This window comes from Pseudochaenichthys georgianus, chromosome 13, assembly GCF_902827115.2.
Source record: "Pseudochaenichthys georgianus chromosome 13, fPseGeo1.2, whole genome shotgun sequence".
NCBI lineage: Eukaryota > Metazoa > Chordata > Actinopteri > Perciformes > Channichthyidae > Pseudochaenichthys > Pseudochaenichthys georgianus.
The window spans coordinates 41,307,273-41,325,293 of NC_047515.1; the positions used below are offsets into that span (position 1 = coordinate 41,307,273).

Below are 18,021 nucleotides of genomic sequence, written 5' to 3' on the forward strand. Positions count from 1 at the left end.
TCAGGCCGATTGTCGAACCTCAGATTGAGGAGGAACAATGCGGATTCCGTCCTGGTCGTGGAACGACGGATCAGCTTTTTACTCTCGCAAGGATCCTGGAGGGGGCCTGGGAGTACGCTTATCCGGTCTACATGTGTTTTGTAGACTTGGAGAAGGCATATGACCGGGTTCCCAGGGAGTTACTGTGGGAGGTGCTGCGGGAGTATGGGGTGAGGGGGTCTCTACTCAGGGCCATCCAATCTCTGTACTCCCAAAGCGAGAGCTGTGTCCGGGTCCTCGGCAGTAAGTCGGACCCATTTCCGGTGAGGGTTGGCCTCCGCCAGGGCTGCGCTTTGTCACCAATCCTGTTTGTAATATACATGGATCGGATTTCGAGGCGTAGTCGTGGGGGGGGGGGGGTCTGCAGTTCGGTGGACTAAGGATTGCACCACTGCTTTTTGCAGATGATGTGGTTATGATGGCTTCATCGGTCTGCGACCTTCAGCACTCACTGGATCGGTTCGCAACCGAGTGTGAAGCGGCTGGGATGAGGATCAGCACCTCCAAATCTGAGGCCATGGTTCTCAGCAGGAAACCGATGGACTGTCCACTCCAAGTAGGGAATGAGTCCTTACCCCAAGTGAAGGAGTTCAAGTATCTCGGGGTCTTGTTCTCGAGTGAGGGATCAATGGAGCGTGAGATGGGCCGGAGAATCGGAGCAGCGGGAGCGGTATTGCAGTCGCTTTACCGCACCGTTGTGACGAAAAGGGAGCTGAGCCGGAAGGCAAAGCTCTCTGTCTACCGGGCCATTTTCGTTCCTACCCTCACCTATGGTCATGAAGGATGGGTCATGACCAAAAGAACGAGATCGCGGATACAAGCGGCCGAGATGGGTTTCCTCCGCCGGGTGGCTGGTGTCTCCCTTAGAGATAAGGTGAGAAGTTCGGTCATCAGGGAGGGACTCGGAGTTAAGCCGCTCCTCCTTCGCGTCGAAAGAAGCCAGTTGAGGTGGTTCGGGCACCTAGTTAGGATGCCACCTGGGCGCCTCCCTAGGGAGGTGTTCCAGGCACGTCCAGCTGGGAAGAGACCAAGGGGTAGACCTAGGACCAGGTGGAGGGATTATATCTCTTCGCTGGCCTGGGAGCGCCTTGGGATCCCCCAGTCAGAGCTGGTTGATGTCGCCAGGGAAAAGAAAGTTTGGGGCTCTCTGCTGGAACTGCTACCCCGCGACCCGACCACGGATAAGCGGGAGAAGATGGATGGATGGATGGATAGTTAATTTACAGATGTGGATGAATGATGTGAAATATAACCAAGTGTTAAATCAGACTTTAGTTCCACCTGGAGTAAATCCACAAGCTACCCTGCAGAATACAAAGTCATTCAAACTAGCTGCACCTTCACCAGCGTTGAGAACACTTTCATGATCAATCATTATAAAACATAACATATATTATTCTGAAATGGACCAATCTGCCCAAACACTACTTTTACTGTCGCTACTTTCACTATATTTTGATGAGAATACTTTTCTACTTTTACTTGAGGAACATTTTGAATGCAGGACTTTTACTGTAACAGAGTATTCCTTCACTCTGATACTTCTACTTTGACTAAGTACAAGATCTGAGTACTTCTACTTTTAGTCAAGTACAAGATCTGAGTACTTCTCCTTTTACTCAAGTACAAGATCTGAGTACTTCTACTTTTAGTCAAGCACAAGATCTGAGTTCTTCTACTTTAACTCAAGTACAAGACCTGAGTACTTCTACTTTTACTCAAGTACAAGATCTGAGTACCTCTACTTTTACTCAAGTACAAGATCTGAGTACTTCTCCCACCTCTGAGTAAATGTGATTGATCAGAAGTTACCATCTCCTCGTATATGCTACTGTAGCTTTAGCACTCACTATTTGCTACAGGTGACTTCCTGTTTACATTTTTGATTGATTTTGCCAGATGTTTCCTAGCAACCAATATGATTCACTCAGTATAACGAATGCTTTATTAATTCTTCATTGTTTTCACTCAAATATTAATAATTATTTAACCAGGATTTTCACTTTTAAAAGTTAAAGTAACTTACCTCTGCTGATGAAGTCATTCTGCTGCTTGCGTTATCGTCTACCTGAAGTTCAGCCATCTGCAATAACAGAGATTACCATATTACTTATTAGCCAACTACAGGAATTAAAATAAACATTTTGTGTTTTTCTAAATGTTAAAGTTGAGACCATTCATTTGACAAAAACAATCACTACCACAAAGCTCAGAGAGATGGAGTCCATCCAGTTAGACACTTGCACATCTGACACATAGAGACATATCTTGTTGTGCTTTAGTTTGTGCATTTTTTAAATAAATGCAGCTTTAAAATGAGGTAAAGCCATATATCACAAATATAAATGAAGACAATAAGTCAGTCTTGTGCAGAGAAACATACATTTCAGTCGCAGTATCCAACATGCAGAACAACAAACTCTATTTTCATAAAATATCAAAATAAATCTCCCCCTACCAGCCAAACAATAGCTCCCGTAAACATCTCATAGAAACGACCCAGCTGCAGAAATGCTGTTTTTCTTACCGTTGATGTGTGAAAGTAGTTTCAATAACTCGTGCCGGTTGATGGACGTCTTCACGTGGGTCAGGTTTGAAAGATGCAAAGGTGTTTCCATGGTAACACAATTCAAAGGTTCCAATTCGAGTTTTATTTTGATTTGTCTTTGTTGTTGTTGTATTTGTGTCATCTGTTCCCTCTAGCTTAAATAGAGGGTTGTGCTGTGTATGTTACTTTGATGTATTGCATGCAAAATCCACCATTGTCCCGAAGGATACTTTTATCCTGCTGAAGTGTGTTTCAGGTTCAGGGGGCAGAGTATGATATGGCTTTTTCCCAAGCTCGGTGCATACTGAGGGGACGGACAGAGTGATGTAATTTTGAGATCGTAGTCTCTAGCTGTACTGTTTGTGTGATATGTAGAGGGGCAGCAGTCCAAGCATGGCGGTATAGATGAATTTGTATCAGTGCAGAGATCTGCGCATTGATAGTGATGTCCAGTTAACTAAAACGTACAGCGTGCAATGGTGTGTGAGGGGTTAACAATTGGTTATTAACCTCAGAGCCCCATGGTAAACAGCGTCCAGCAGATGAAGGGAGTGAGCTGAGGCGTTCATGTACACAACATCCCTGTAGTCCAAGAGCCGCAACAATTTGGCAGCTACAAGCCGTTTCCTAGCACTTGTGGAGAAGCAGGCCTTGTTTCTTAAAAAAAAAATCCCAGTTTGAATTTCAGTTTCCTTAAAAGATAGTCAATATGAGGTTTAAAGCAGAGGTTTTCATCTATAGTGATGCAAAAGTATCTGTAGCTGTTAACAGCTTCTATGGGGTTATGCTGTGCAGACTTGATGCAGGGAAGAACAGTTGGTAACTTTTTCTTCTTGGAAAACAACATGACTTTTGTCTCGTCTGCATTTTACCCCAACCTGAGGTGGAACAGGTGTGACTGAAACGTGTCAAAAGCAGACTGCAGATGTTTAAATGCAAGGACAGCAGTGCTAGCACAACAGTATAGAACAGTATCATCTGCATACAGATGTACAGAGGCATCAATATGTTGACACACATCATTTATATAAATTGTAAAAAAAGGGTGGGTCCCAAGACCAAACCTTGAGGAACACCTCTGGGCACATTAAGAAAGCTTGAGGAGAGACTGCTGAATTATACACATTGCTTGCGATATGAGAGATAGTTTGAAAACCAACCAACAGCTTGGTCAGACGGGCCTATGGGATAACTTCTGGCATAGAATGCCATGTCCTCATCGGGATCCCTAACAAAAGCATCCAGAAGCTCCAGTACATTCAGAACAGCGCTGCTAGGATCCTGATGAGGGTGCGCAAATATGATCACATCACCCCCATCCTTAAAAGCACTACACTGGCTCCCCGTGGAACTGAGGATCGAATTCAAGGTCTCCGTCCTCACCCACCAGTGTGTCCATGGAACTGCCCCTCCCTACCTCAAGGAACTCCTCACCCCCCATACCTCCTTGCGGACCACCCGCTCCAGCAACTCCAACTTCCTCAAACCCCCCAGGACTAAGCTCCGTACTATGGGAGACCGGGCCTTCTGCTCGGCTGCTCCCAGCCTGTGGAATGCTCTCCCCGACCAAATGAGAGCACCACAGACCGTGGAGGCTTTTAAAAAAGGCCTCAAAACCCATCTCTTCAAAAGAGCCTTTGCCTAGACATTTTTATCACCCTTTTTATTTTTTTTATTGCTTTTTTTTAATTAATTCTACCGTGTTGTGTAATGTTTATTTATACTGTTCATGCTCACTACTTGTAGCACTTCGGGATTTGCATTCAAATATGAAGTGCTTTATAAATGGAACTCATTATTATTATTATTATTATTATTATGTCCACAGTATCAAATGCCTTGGATAAGTCTATAAAAAGGGCAGCACAGTAGCTCTTTGCGTCCAAGCCTTCAACAATGTCATTCACTTCTTTCAAAGCAGCCGTTTCTGTACTGCTTCCTAAAGCCTGACTGGTGAGGAGATAGAATGTTGTTCAAGCTTAAATATTCTTTGCTTTGATCATTCACCATTATTGGAGTCTAGGCCCTTTAGAGCCTTACAAACCTCCCCAACAGAGAAAAGGTCCCCGGAGAAAGTCTGGCTACTGGAAAAAGTTAAGTAACATCTAATGTAAACATGAATGGACCAAGGATAGACCCCTGTGGAACCTCTTTCTGATGGTAAAATGGCCTGAATGAATACAGTCAGCAACGCAACGGTAATAATTTATGGTTCAAAGTGATACTCTATCCAGCTTTTATGAGACTAAAGGCTCTATGCACACTTTTAGAAATCAGTAGGCTTTAGCTTGTTGTTAAATTACCACATATTTATAACATTATTATATTTAAGTGACTGTGGTGCCTTGTTCTTTAGGGAGCTTTGTGTGTGTTTGCTGTGAAAAAAACAAACAAGTTGACAACTGAAGTGCATGCATTTGAATATTATTGAGAACATTTGAACAACTTTTGAAATCCACACAACATCCTTTAACAGCGAGTTGTGTCAAACAGTCCACCTCACTCTTTCCGAACAGTCTCAGTGCACTAGTGAAGGTGTTCTCCCATGTGGTCTGGTTCTCTGAGACTCTTCTCACAGGGAGCACAGACATCAGGTTTTTCTCCAGTGTGGGTAGGCTGGTGGAGCTTCACACTGTATGAGTCACTGAACTCTTTCTTCCACTGGTCAAAGGAGTGGATTATCTGGTGGCGCTTCAATGAGCGCGAGTCCCTGAAAGTCTTCTCACACTGGTCACAGGTGAAAGGTTTTTCTCCAGTGTGGGTTCGCTGGTGAATCTTCAAATAGCTTGACCTGATATAAACTTTCTCACACTGGTCACAGTAGTAGGGTTTTTCTCCAGTGTGGATTCGCTGGTGAATCTTCAAAGAGCCTGACCGGCTAAAGCACTTCTCACACTGGTCACAGGTGAAAGGCTTTTCTCCAGTGTGGATTCTCTGGTGAATCTTCAAATAGCCTGACTGGCTAAAGCTCTTCTCACACTGGTCACAGGTGAAAGGCTTTTCTCCAGTGTGGATTCGCTGGTGAATCTTCAAAGAGCCTGACCGGCTAAAGCACTTCTCACACTGGTCACAGGTGAAAGGCTTTTCTCCAGTGTGGATTCTCTGGTGAATCTTCAAATAGCCTGACTGGTTAAAGCTCTTCCCACACTGGTCACAGAGGAAAGGCTTTTCTCCAGTGTGGATTCGCTGGTGAATCTTCAAATAGCCTGACTGGCTAAAGCTCTTCTCACACTGGTCACAGGTGAAAGGTTTTTCTCCAGTGTGGGTACGTTTGTGGCGCTTCAAATTCCCTGAACCCCAGAAACTCTTCTCACACTGGTCACAGGTGTGTGGTTTTCCTATTGTGGCTGTAGCCTGATGTTGATCCAGCTGTTCTCCAATCATACTCTTCTCCCCCTCATCATAAAGTCTATCTGGGTTTTTGCAGGTCTCTTCCTATAAAACAAAACAACATAGAAAGTGACACAAGTGTATTAGGACACATATGAATGTCTTGATGCAAGTTAAAAATGGACGTGACAGAAGTAAAGTAAGGTTTTTAATGAAACCCGAGAATGCATTCTGACTCGTTGTAGCCTAAAATACCACTGAATAAAGGAAGAAGTATAAATATCTATTAACTTGATACAACAAAACAACAAAGACACACTGATTGGTTGTGTGATTCAGAATGACTTGTTATTTTTAAATGAATACAAAGGGGTTGGCTCTCACAGAGACATTTTTTTAAATATTATTCAAAACATGCTAAATTTAAATGTGTTTTTTTCAACCAATATCATTATGGAATATTGCTTACTTTATCTGTTGTAAGGTTAGAGTTATGTATAGCTAAATACAAAAAACTAAAAGGGTTGAAGCACACAAACTTGTTTCATTGTTTTATAAATTAGTTATAGTATCCAGGTATCACTAGCTATTACAATATCTACACCGTGAATTTGAAAATAATTAACATTAAATGATCACATTATATCAGTAAATTCAGAGGTAGGAAGTACATTTACTCAGGTACTGTACTTAAGTACAATTTGGAGGTACTTTTACTTGACTTGAGTATTTCCATTTTATGCTACTGTGTACTTCTACTCCACTACAGTTCAGAGGTAAATTGTGTACTTTTACTCCACTACATGTATTTAATACCTTTAGTTACTTCACATATGTGGATGAATGATGTGAAATATAACCAAGTGTTGAATCAGACTGTAGTTCCACCTGGAGTAAATCCACCAGCTACCCTGCAGTCTACAAAGTCATTCAGACTAGCTGCACCTTCACCAGCTTTGAGAACACTTTCATGATCAATCATTATAAAACATATCATATATATTATTCTGAAATGGACCAATCTGCACAATCAACACTTTCATGATCAATCATTATAAAACATATCATATATATTATTCTGAAATGGACCAATCTGCACAATCACTACTTTTACTGTCGCTACTTTCACTATATTTTGATGAGAATACTTTTCTACTTTTACTTGAGGAACATTCTGAATGCAGGACTTTTACTGTAACAGAGTATTCCTTCACTCTGATACTTCTACCTTTACTAAGTACAAGATCTGAGTACTTCTACTTTTACTCAAGATCTGAGTACTTCTACTTTTAGTCAAGATCTGAGTACTTCTCCTTTTACTCAAGTACAAGATCTGAGTACTTCTACTTTTAGTCAAGCACAAGATCTGAGTACTTCTCCTTTTAGTCAAGTAAAATAACTGAGTACTTCTCCCACCTCTGAGTAAATGTGATTGATCAGATGTTACCATCTCCTCGTATATGCTACTGTAGCTTTAGCACTCACTATTTGCTACAGGTGACTTCCTGTTTACATTTTTGATTGATTTTGCCAGATGTTTCCTAGCAACCAATATGATTCACTCAGTATAACGAATGCTTTTTTAATTCTTCATTGTTTTCACTCAAATATTAATAATTATTTAACCAGGATTCTCACTTTTAAAAGTTAAAGTAACTTACCTCTGCTGATGAAGTCATTCTGCTGCTTGCGTTATCGTCTACCTGAAGTTCAGCCATCTGCAATAACAGAGATTACCATATTACTTATTAGCCAACTACAGGAATTAAAATAAACATTTTGTGTTTTTCTAAATGTTAACCTTGAGACCATTCATTTGACAAAACAATCACTACCACAAAGCTCAAAGAGAGATGGAGTCACTCCAGTTAGACACTTGCACATCTGACACATAGAGACATATCTTGTTGTGCTTTAGTTTGTGCATTTTTTAAATAAATGCAGCTTTAAAATGAGGTAAAGCTATATATTACACATATAAATAAAGACAATAAGTCAGTCTTGTGCAGAGAAACATACATTTCAGTCGCAGTATCCAACATGCAGAACAACAAACTCTATTTTCATAAAATATCAAAATAAGTTTGAAAGAGTAAAATAAATCTCCCCCTACCAGCCAAACAATAGCTCCCGTAAACATCTCATAGAAACGACCCAGCTGCAGAAATGCTGTTTTTCTTACCGTTGATGTGTGAAAGTAGTTTCAATAACTCGTGCCGGTTGATGGACGTCTTCACGTGGGTCAGGTTTGAAAGATGCAAAGGTGTTTCCATGGTAACACAATTCAAAGGTTCCAATTCAAGTTTTATTTTGATTTGTCTTTGTTGTATTTGTGTCATCTGTTCCCTCTAGCTTAAATAGAGGGTTGTGCTGTGTATGTTACTTTGATGTATTGTATGCAAAATCCACCATTGTCCCGAAGTATACTTTTATCCTGCTGAAGTGTGTTTCAGGTTCAGGGGGCAGAGTATGATATGGCTTTTTCCCAAGCTCGGTGCATTCTGAGGGGACGGACAGAGTGATGTAATTTTGAGATCGTAGTCTATAGCTGTACCGTTTGTGTGATATGTAGAGGGGCAGCAGTCCAAGCATGGCGGTATAGATGAATTTGTACCAGTGCAGAGATCTGCGCATTGATAGTGATGTCCAGTTAACTAAAACGTACAGTGTGCAATGGTGTGTGAGGGGTTAACAATTGGTTATGAACCTCAGAGCCCCATGGTAAACAGCGTCCAGCAGATGAAGGGAGTGAGCTGAGGCGTTCATGTACACAACATCCCTGTAGTCCAAGAGCCGCAACAATTTGGCAGCTACAAGCCATTTCCTAGCACTTGTGGAGAAGCAGGCCTTGTTTCTTAAAAAAAAAAATCCCAGTTTGAATTTCAGTTTCCTTAAAAGATAGTCAATATGAGGTTTAAAGCAGAGGTTTTCATCTATAGTGATGCACAAGTATCTGTAGCTGTTAACAGCTTCTATGGGGTTATGCTGTGCAGACTTGATGCAGGGAAGAACAGTTGGTAACTTTTTCTTCTTGGAAAACAACATGACTTTTGTCTTGTCTGAATTTTACACCAACCTGAGGTGGAACAGGTGTGACTGAAACGTGTCAAAAGCAGACTGCAGACGTTCAAATGCAAGGGCAGCAGTGCTAGCACAACAGTATAGAACAGTATCATCTGCATATAGATGTACAGAGTAGGGCTGAACGATTAATCGATTTTAAATCGAAATTGCGATTTGAAATGATGCGATTATCAAATCGCAAACCGTGCGATTTTGTTTTACAATTTTTTTTTCTTATGTGTCAGTCATCCACACCAATCAGAAGTGCTGTGCTCCACATATATCAGCCATTGTTAATCAATCAGAAGTAGCCCATGATAGAAGGTGATAGACAGATTGATCCAATCACCTGCCAAGTGCTTCTGAAAGTGCCTGCTCTTTCCAAATGGCTTCCAATGGAGCTTTAGATGGTTTGGTGAACCATCTGGGTCAGGTTAGTAATGCTCCATCACATGTTTCTATTACAGGGTGAATCTTAAACTGAAGCTTGACTTTAAAGCAACCCAACGGAAGTTTCATGTAAGTTTAGTTTTTTCACTCGTAGCTCGGGCTGCGGGGGTGCTAGAGACGGGGGTGCTAGAGACGGGAGCACGTTGATACGACCTTCCTAGCTGGAGTTATGGCCGCATTTTACAATAAACTTCTGTTGGGTCGCTTAAAAACAAATATCGCAATTCGAATCGCAATATTTGTCAGAAAAATCGCAATTATATTTTTTCCCAAAATCGTGCAGCGCTAGACTGAAACGTGTCAAAAGCAGACTGCAGACGTTTAAATGCAAGGACAGCAGTGCTAGCACAACAGTATAGAACAGTATCATCTGCATATAGATGTACAGAGGCATCAATATGTTGACACACATAATTTATATCAATTGTAAAAAAGGGTGGGTCCCAAGACCAAACCTTGAGGAACACCTCTGGGCACATTAAGAAAGCTTGAGGAGAGACTGCTGAATTATACACATTGCTTGCGATATGAGAGATAGTTTGAAAACCAACCAACAGCTTGGTCAGACGGGCCTATGGGATAACTTCTGGCATAGAATGCCATGTCCACAGTATCAAATGCCTTGGATAAGTCTATAAAAAGGGCAGCACAGTAGCTCTTTGCGTCCAAGCCTTCAACAATGTCATTCACTTCTTTCAAAGCAGCCGTTACTGTACTGCTTCCTAAAGCCTGACTGGTGAGGAGATAGAATGTTGTTCAAGCTTAAATATTCTTTGCTTTGATCATTCACCATTATTTTGGTCTAGGCCCTTTAGAGCCTTACAAACCTCCCCAACAGAGAAAAGGTCGAAGGAGAAAGTCTGGCTACTGGAAAAAGTTAAGTAACATCTAATGTAAACATGAATGGACCAAGGATAGACCCCTGTGGAACCTCTTTCTGATGGTAAAATGGCCTGAATGAATACAGTCAGCAACGTAACGGTAATAGTTTATGGTTCAAAGCGATACTCTATCCAGCTTTTATGAGACTAAAGGCTCTTTGCACACTTTTAGAAATCAGTAGGCTTTAGCTTGTTGTTAAATTACCACATATTTATAACATTCTTATATTTAAGTGACTGTGGTGCCTTGTTCTTTAGTGAGCTTTGTGTGTGTATGCTGTGAAAAAAACAAAACAAGTTGACAACTGAAGTGCATGCATTTGAATATTATTGAGAACATTTGAACAACTTTTGAAATCCACACAACATCCTTTAACAGCGAGTTGTGTCAAACAGTCCACCTCACTCTTGCTGAACAGTCAGTGCACTAGTGAAGGTGTTCTCCCATGTGGTCTGGTTCTCTGAAACTCTTCACAGGGAGCACAGACGTCAGGTTTTTCTCCAGTGTGGGTAGGCTGGTGGAGCTTCACACTGTATGAGTCACTGAACTCTTTCTTCCACTGGTCAAAGGAGTGGATTCGCTGGTGGCGCTTCAATGAGCGTGAGTCCGTGAAACTTTTCTCACACTGGTCACAGGAGTAGGGTTTTTCTCCAGTGTGGGTTCGCTGGTGAATCTTCAAATGGCCTGACTGGTTAAAACTCTTCTCACACTGGTCACAGGTGAAAGGTTTTTCTCCAGTGTGGATTCGCTTGTGAATCTTCAAATAGCCTGACTGGCTAAAGCTCTTCTTACACTGGTCACAGGTGAAAGGTTTTTCTCCAGTGTGGGTACGTTTGTGGCGCTTCAATATCCCTGAACTCCAGAAACTCTTCTCACACTGGTCACAGGTGTGTGGTTTTCCTATTGTGGCTGTAGCCTGATGTTGATCCAGCTGTTCTCCGATGATACTCTTCTCCCCCTCATTATAAAGCCTATCTGGGTTTTTGCAGGTCTCTTCCTATAAAACAAATCAACAGAGAAAGTGACACAAGTGTACAGAGGCATCAATATGTTGACACACATAATTTATATCAATTGTAAAAAAGGGTGGGTCCCAAGACCAAACCTTGAGGAACACCTCTGGGCACATTAAGAAAGCTTGAGGAGAGACTGCTGAATTATACACATTGCTTGCGATATGAGAGATAGTTTGAAAACCAACCAACAGCTTGGTCAGACGGGCCTATGGGATAACTTCTGGCATAGAATGCCATGTCCACAGTATCAAATGCCTTGGATAAGTCTATAAAAAGGGCAGCACAGTAGCTCTTTGCGTCCAAGCCTTCAACAATGTCATTCACTTCTTTCAAAGCAGCCGTTACTGTACTGCTTCCTAAAGCCTGACTGGTGAGGAGATAGAATGTTGTTCAAGCTTAAATATTATTTGCTTTGATCATTCACCATTATTTTGGTCTAGGCCCTTTAGAGCCTTACAAACCTCCCCAACAGAGAAAAGGTTGAAGGAGAAAGTCTGGCTACTGGAAAAAGTTAAGTAACATCTAATGTAAACATGAATGGACCAAGGATAGACCCCTGTGGAACCTCTTTCTGATGGTAAAATGGCCTGAATGAATACAGTCAGCAACGCAACGGTAATAGTTTATGGTTCAAAGCGATACTCTATCCAGCTTTTATGAGACTAAAGGCTCTTTGCACACTTTTAGAAATCAGTAGGCTTTAGCTTGTTGTTAAATTACCACATATTTATAACATTCTTATATTTAAGTGACTGTGGTGCCTTGTTCTTTAGTGAGCTTTGTGTGTGTATGCTGTGAAAAAAACAAAACAAGTTGACAACTGAAGTGCATGCATTTGAATATTATTGAGAACATTTGAAACAACTTTTGAAATCCACACAACATCCTTTAACAGCGAGTTGTGTCAAACAGTCCACCTCACTCTTGCTGAACAGTCAGTGCACTAGTGAAGGTGTTCTCCCATGTGGTCTGGTTCTCTGAAACTCTTCACAGGGAGCACAGACGTCAGGTTTTTCTCCAGTGTGGGTAGGCTGGTGGAGCTTCACACTGTATGAGTCACTGAACTCTTTCTTCCACTGGTCAAAGGAGTGGATTCGCTGGTGGCGCTTCAATGAGCGTGAGTCCGTGAAACTTTTCTCACACTGGTCACAGGAGTAGGGTTTTTCTCCAGTGTGGGTTCGCTGGTGAATCTTCAAATGGCCTGACTGGTTAAAGCTCTTCCCACACTGGTCACAGGTGAAAGGCTTTTCTCCAGTGTGGATTATCTGGTGGCGCTTCAATGAGCGTGAGTCCGTGAAACTTTTCTCACACTGGTCACAGGTGAAAAGATTTTCTCCAGTGTGGGTTCGCTTGTGAATCTTCAAATGGCCTGACTGGCTAAAGCTCTTCCCACACTGGTCACAGGTGAAAGGCTTTAATCCAGTGTGGATTATCTGGTGGCGCTTCAATGAGTGTGAGTCCGTGAAACTTTTCTCACACTGGCCACAGGTGAAAGGATTTTCTCCAGTGTGGGTTCGCTTGTGAATCTTCAAATGGCCTGACTGGCTAAAGCTCTTCTCACACTGGTCACAGGTGAAAGGCTTTTCTCCAGTGTGGATTATCTGGTGGCGCTTCAATGAGCCTGAGTCCGTGAAACTTTTCTCACACTGGTCACAGGTGAAAGGATTTTCTCCAGTGTGGGTTCGCTGGTGGATCTTCAATGAGTCTGACCTGCTAAAACTTTCTCACACTGGTCACAGGTGAAAGGCTTTTCTCCAGTGTGGATTCGCTTGTGAATCTTCAAATCGCCTGACTGGTTAAAGCTCTTCCCACACTGGTCACAGGTGAAAGGTTTTTCTCCAGTGTGGATTCGCTTGTGAATCTTCAAATAGCCTGACTGGCTAAAACTCTTCTCACAGTGGACACAGGTGAAAGGTTTTTCTCCAGTGTGGGTACGTTTGTGGCGCTTCAATATCCCTGAACTCCAGAAACTCTTCTCACACTGGTCACAGGTGAAAGGTTTTTCTCCAGTGTGGATTCGCTTGTGAATCTTCAAATCGCATGACTGGTTAAAGCTCTTCCCACACTGGTCACAGGTGAAAGGTTTTTCTCCAGCGTGGATTCGCTGGTGAATCTTCAAAGAGCCTGACTGGTTAAAGCTCTTCCCACACTGGTCACAGGTGAAAGGTTTTTCTCCAGTGTGGATTCGCTTGTGAATCTTCAAATCGCCTGGCTGGTTAAAACTCTTCTCACACTGGTCACAGGTGAAAGGTTTTTCTCCAGTGTGGATTCGCTTGTGAATCTTCAAATAGCCTGACTGGCTAAAGCTCTTCTCACACTGGTCACAGGTGAAAGGTTTTTCTCCAGTGTGGGTACGTTTGTGGCGCTTCAATATCCCTGAACTCCAGAAACTCTTCTCACACTGGTCACAGGTGTGTGGTTTTCCTATTGTGGCTGTAGCCTGATGTTGATCCAGCTGTTCTCCGATGATACTCTTCTCCCCCTCATTATAAAGCCTATCTGGATTTTTGCAGGTCTCTTCCTATAAAACAAATCAACAGAGAAAGTGACACAAGTGTACAGAGGCATCAATATGTTGACACACATAATTTATATCAATTGTAAAAAAGGGTGGGTCCCAAGACCAAACCTTGAGGAACACCTCTGGGCACATTAAGAAAGCTTGAGGAGAGACTGCTGAATTATACACATTGCTTGCGATATGAGAGATAGTTTGAAAACCAACCAACAGCTTGGTCAGACGGGCCTATGGGATAACTTCTGGCATAGAATGCCATGTCCACAGTATCAAATGCCTTGGATAAGTCTATAAAAAGGGCAGCACAGTAGCTCTTTGCGTCCAAGCCTTCAACAATGTCATTCACTTCTTTCAAAGCAGCCGTTACTGTACTGCTTCCTAAAGCCTGACTGGTGAAGAGATAGAATGTTGTTCAAGCTTAAATATTCTTTGCTTTGATCATTCACCATTATTTTGGTCTAGGCCCTTTAGAGCCTTACAAACCTCCCCAACAGAGAAAAGGTCGAAGGAGAAAGTCTGGCTACTGGAAAAAGTTAAGTAACATCTAATGTAAACATGAATGGACCAAGGATAGACCCCTGTGGAACCTCTTTCTGATGGTAAAATGGCCTGAATGAATACAGTCAGCAACGCAACGGTAATAGTTTATGGTTCAAAGCGATACTCTATCCAGCTTTTATGAGACTAAAGGCTCTTTGCACACTTTTAGAAATCAGTAGGCTTTAGCTTGTTGTTAAATTACCACATATTTATAACATTCTTATATTTAAGTGACTGTGGTGCCTTGTTCTTTAGTGAGCTTTGTGTGTGTATGCTGTGAAAAAAACAAAACAAGTTGACAACTGAAGTGCATGCATTTGAATATTATTGAGAACATTTGAACAACTTTTGAAATCCACACAACATCCTTTAACAGCGAGTTGTGTCAAACAGTCCACCTCACTCTTGCTGAACAGTCAGTGCACTAGTGAAGGTGTTCTCCCATGTGGTCTGGTTCTCTGAAACTCTTCACAGGGAGCACAGACGTCAGGTTTTTCTCCAGTGTGGGTAGGCTGGTGGAGCTTCACACTGTATGAGTCACTGAACTCTTTCTTCCACTGGTCAAAGGAGTGGATTCGCTGGTGGCGCTTCAATGAGCGTGAGTCCGTGAAACTTTTCTCACACTGGTCACAGGAGTAGGGTTTTTCTCCAGTGTGGGTTCGCTGGTGAATCTTCAAATGGCCTGACTGGTTAAAGCTCTTCCCACACTGGTCACAGGTGAAAGGCTTTTCTCCAGTGTGGATTATCTGGTGGCGCTTCAATGAGCGTGAGTCCGTGAAACTTTCTCACACTGGTCACAGGTGAAAAGATTTTCTCCAGTGTGGGTTCGCTTGTGAATCTTCAAATGGCCTGACTGGCTAAAGCTCTTCCCACACTGGTCACAGGTGAAAGGCTTTTCTCCAGTGTGGATTATCTGGTGGCGCTTCAATGAGCGTGAGTCCGTGAAACTTTTCTCACACTGGCCACAGGTGAAAGGATTTTCTCCAGTGTGGGTTCACTTGTGAATCTTCAAATGGCCTGACTGGCTAAAGCTCTTCTCACACTGGTCACAGGTGAAAGGCTTTTCTCCAGTGTGGATTATCTGGTGGCGCTTCAATGAGCCTGAGTCCGTGAAACTTTTCTCACACTGGTCACAGGTGAAAGGATTTTCTCCAGTGTGGGTTCGCTGGTGGATCTTCAATGAGTCTGACCTGCTAAAACTTTTCTCACACTGGTCACAGGTGAAAGGCTTTTCTCCAGTGTGGATTCGCTTGTGAATCTTCAAATCGCCTGACTGGTTAAAGCTCTTCCCACACTGGTCACAGGTGAAAGGTTTTTCTCCAGTGTGGATTCGCTTGTGAATCTTCAAATAGCCTGACTGGCTAAAACTCTTCTCACAGTGGACACAGGTGAAAGGTTTTTCTCCAGTGTGGGTACGTTTGTGGCGCTTCAATATCCCTGAACTCCAGAAACTCTTCTCACACTGGTCACAGGTGAAAGGTTTTTCTCCAGTGTGGATTCGCTTGTGAATCTTCAAATCGCATGACTGGTTAAAGCTCTTCCCACACTGGTCACAGGTGAAAGGTTTTTCTCCAGCGTGGATTCGCTGGTGAATCTTCAAAGAGCCTGACTGGTTAAAGCTCTTCCCACACTGGTCACAGGTGAAAGGTTTTTCTCCAGTGTGGATTCGCTTGTGAATCTTCAAATCGCCTGACTGGTTAAAACTCTTCCCACACTGGTCACAGGTGAAAGGTTTTTCTCCAGTGTGGATTCGCTTGTGAATCTTCAAATCGCCTGGCTGGTTAAAACTCTTCTCACACTGGTCACAGGTGAAAGGTTTTTCTCCAGTGTGGATTCGCTTGTGAATCTTCAAATAGCCTGACTGGCTAAAGCTCTTCTCACACTGGTCACAGGTGAAAGGTTTTTCTCCAGTGTGGGTACGTTTGTGGCGCTTCAATATCCCTGAACTCCAGAAACTCTTCTCACACTGGTCACAGGTGTGTGGTTTTCCTATTGTGGCTGTAGCCTGATGTTGATCCAGCTGTTCTCCGATGATACTCTTCTCCCCCTCATTATAAAGCCTATCTGGATTTTTGCAGGTCTCTTCCTATAAAACAAATCAACAGAGAAAGTGACACAAGTGTACAGAGGCATCAATATGTTGACACACATAATTTATATCAATTGTAAAAAAGGGTGGGTCCCAAGACCAAACCTTGAGGAACACCTCTGGGCACATTAAGAAAGCTTGAGGAGAGACTGCTGAATTATACACATTGCTTGCGATATGAGAGATAGTTTGAAAACCAACCAACAGCTTGGTCAGACGGGCCTATGGGATAACTTCTGGCATAGAATGCCATGTCCACAGTATCAAATGCCTTGGATAAGTCTATAAAAAGGGCAGCACAGTAGCTCTTTGCGTCCAAGCCTTCAACAATGTCATTCACTTCTTTCAAAGCAGCCGTTACTGTACTGCTTCCTAAAGCCTGACTGGTGAGGAGATAGAATGTTGTTCAAGCTTAAATATTCTTTGCTTTGATCATTCACCATTATTTTGGTCTAGGCCCTTTAGAGCCTTACAAACCTCCCCAACAGAGAAAAGGTCGAAGGAGAAAGTCTGGCTACTGGAAAAAGTTAAGTAACATCTAATGTAAACATGAATGGACCAAGGATAGACCCCTGTGGAACCTCTTTCTGATGGTAAAATGGCCTGAATGAATACAGTCAGCAACGCAACGGTAATAGTTTATGGTTCAAAGCGATACTCTATCCAGCTTTTATGAGACTAAAGGCTCTTTGCACACTTTTAGAAATCAGTAGGCTTTAGCTTGTTGTTAAATTACCACATATTTATAACATTCTTATATTTAAGTGACTGTGGTGCCTTGTTCTTTAGTGAGCTTTGTGTGTGTATGCTGTGAAAAAAACAAAACAAGTTGACAACTGAAGTGCATGCATTTGAATATTATTGAGAACATTTGAACAACTTTTGAAATCCACACAACATCCTTTAACAGCGAGTTGTGTCAAACAGTCCACCTCACTCTTGCTGAACAGTCAGTGCACTAGTGAAGGTGTTCTCCCATGTGGTCTGGTTCTCTGAAACTCTTCACAGGGAGCACAGACGTCAGGTTTTTCTCCAGTGTGGGTAGGCTGGTGGAGCTTCACACTGTATGAGTCACTGAACTCTTTCTTCCACTGGTCAAAGGAGTGGATTCGCTGGTGGCGCTTCAATGAGCGTGAGTCCGTGAAACTTTTCTCACACTGGTCACAGGAGTAGGGTTTTTCTCCAGTGTGGGTTCGCTGGTGAATCTTCAAATGGCCTGACTGGTTAAAGCTCTTCCCACACTGGTCACAGGTGAAAGGCTTTTCTCCAGTGTGGTTTATCTGGTGGCGCTTCAATGAGCGTGAGTCCGTGAAACTTTTCTCACACTGGTCACAGGTGAAAAGATTTTGTCCAGTGTGGGTTCGCTTGTGAATCTTGTCAACGATTAATCTTCCACGCAAACCTAAGTTAGCCATGGGGTGCCACAGGGCTCAGTGCTCGGACCTATTTTGTTCACATTATATATGCTTCCGTTAGGCAATATTATAAGGAATCATTCTGTAAACTCTTCTCACACTGGTCACAGTTCAATCATCTAAATAAAATT

General features: G+C 42.6%; 3 protein-coding genes and 1 pseudogene across 3 annotated transcripts; all 4 read right to left on the reverse strand.

The window, feature by feature from the left end:
* Positions 1 to 4,995: 4,995 nt before the first annotated feature.
* On the reverse strand, positions 4,996 to 8,209 carry LOC117457064 (zinc finger protein 271-like). Its single transcript, XM_071205223.1, has 3 exons — positions 8,100 to 8,209; positions 7,579 to 7,635; positions 4,996 to 6,022 (listed from the first exon to the last, which is right to left on the reverse strand). The coding sequence occupies exons 2-3, from the start codon at positions 7,633 to 7,635 to the stop codon at positions 5,114 to 5,116; spliced, it is 966 nt and encodes a 321-aa protein (XP_071061324.1). The 5' UTR covers positions 8,100 to 8,209; the 3' UTR covers positions 4,996 to 5,113.
* A 2,412-nt stretch (positions 8,210 to 10,621) lies between these two features.
* On the reverse strand, positions 10,622 to 11,441 carry LOC139434941 (zinc finger protein 180-like). Its single transcript, XM_071205175.1, has 2 exons — positions 11,418 to 11,441; positions 10,622 to 11,309 (listed from the first exon to the last, which is right to left on the reverse strand). The coding sequence occupies exons 1-2, from the start codon at positions 11,439 to 11,441 to the stop codon at positions 10,731 to 10,733; spliced, it is 603 nt and encodes a 200-aa protein (XP_071061276.1). The 3' UTR covers positions 10,622 to 10,730.
* A 787-nt stretch (positions 11,442 to 12,228) lies between these two features.
* Positions 12,229 to 18,021, reverse strand: part of LOC117457066 (zinc finger protein 729-like) — a 30,114-nt pseudogene continuing 24,321 nt past the window's right edge.
* On the reverse strand, positions 17,317 to 17,890 carry LOC139434983 (oocyte zinc finger protein XlCOF26-like). The gene has a single exon (XM_071205256.1). The coding sequence runs from the start codon at positions 17,888 to 17,890 to the stop codon at positions 17,426 to 17,428; it is 465 nt and encodes a 154-aa protein (XP_071061357.1). The 3' UTR covers positions 17,317 to 17,425.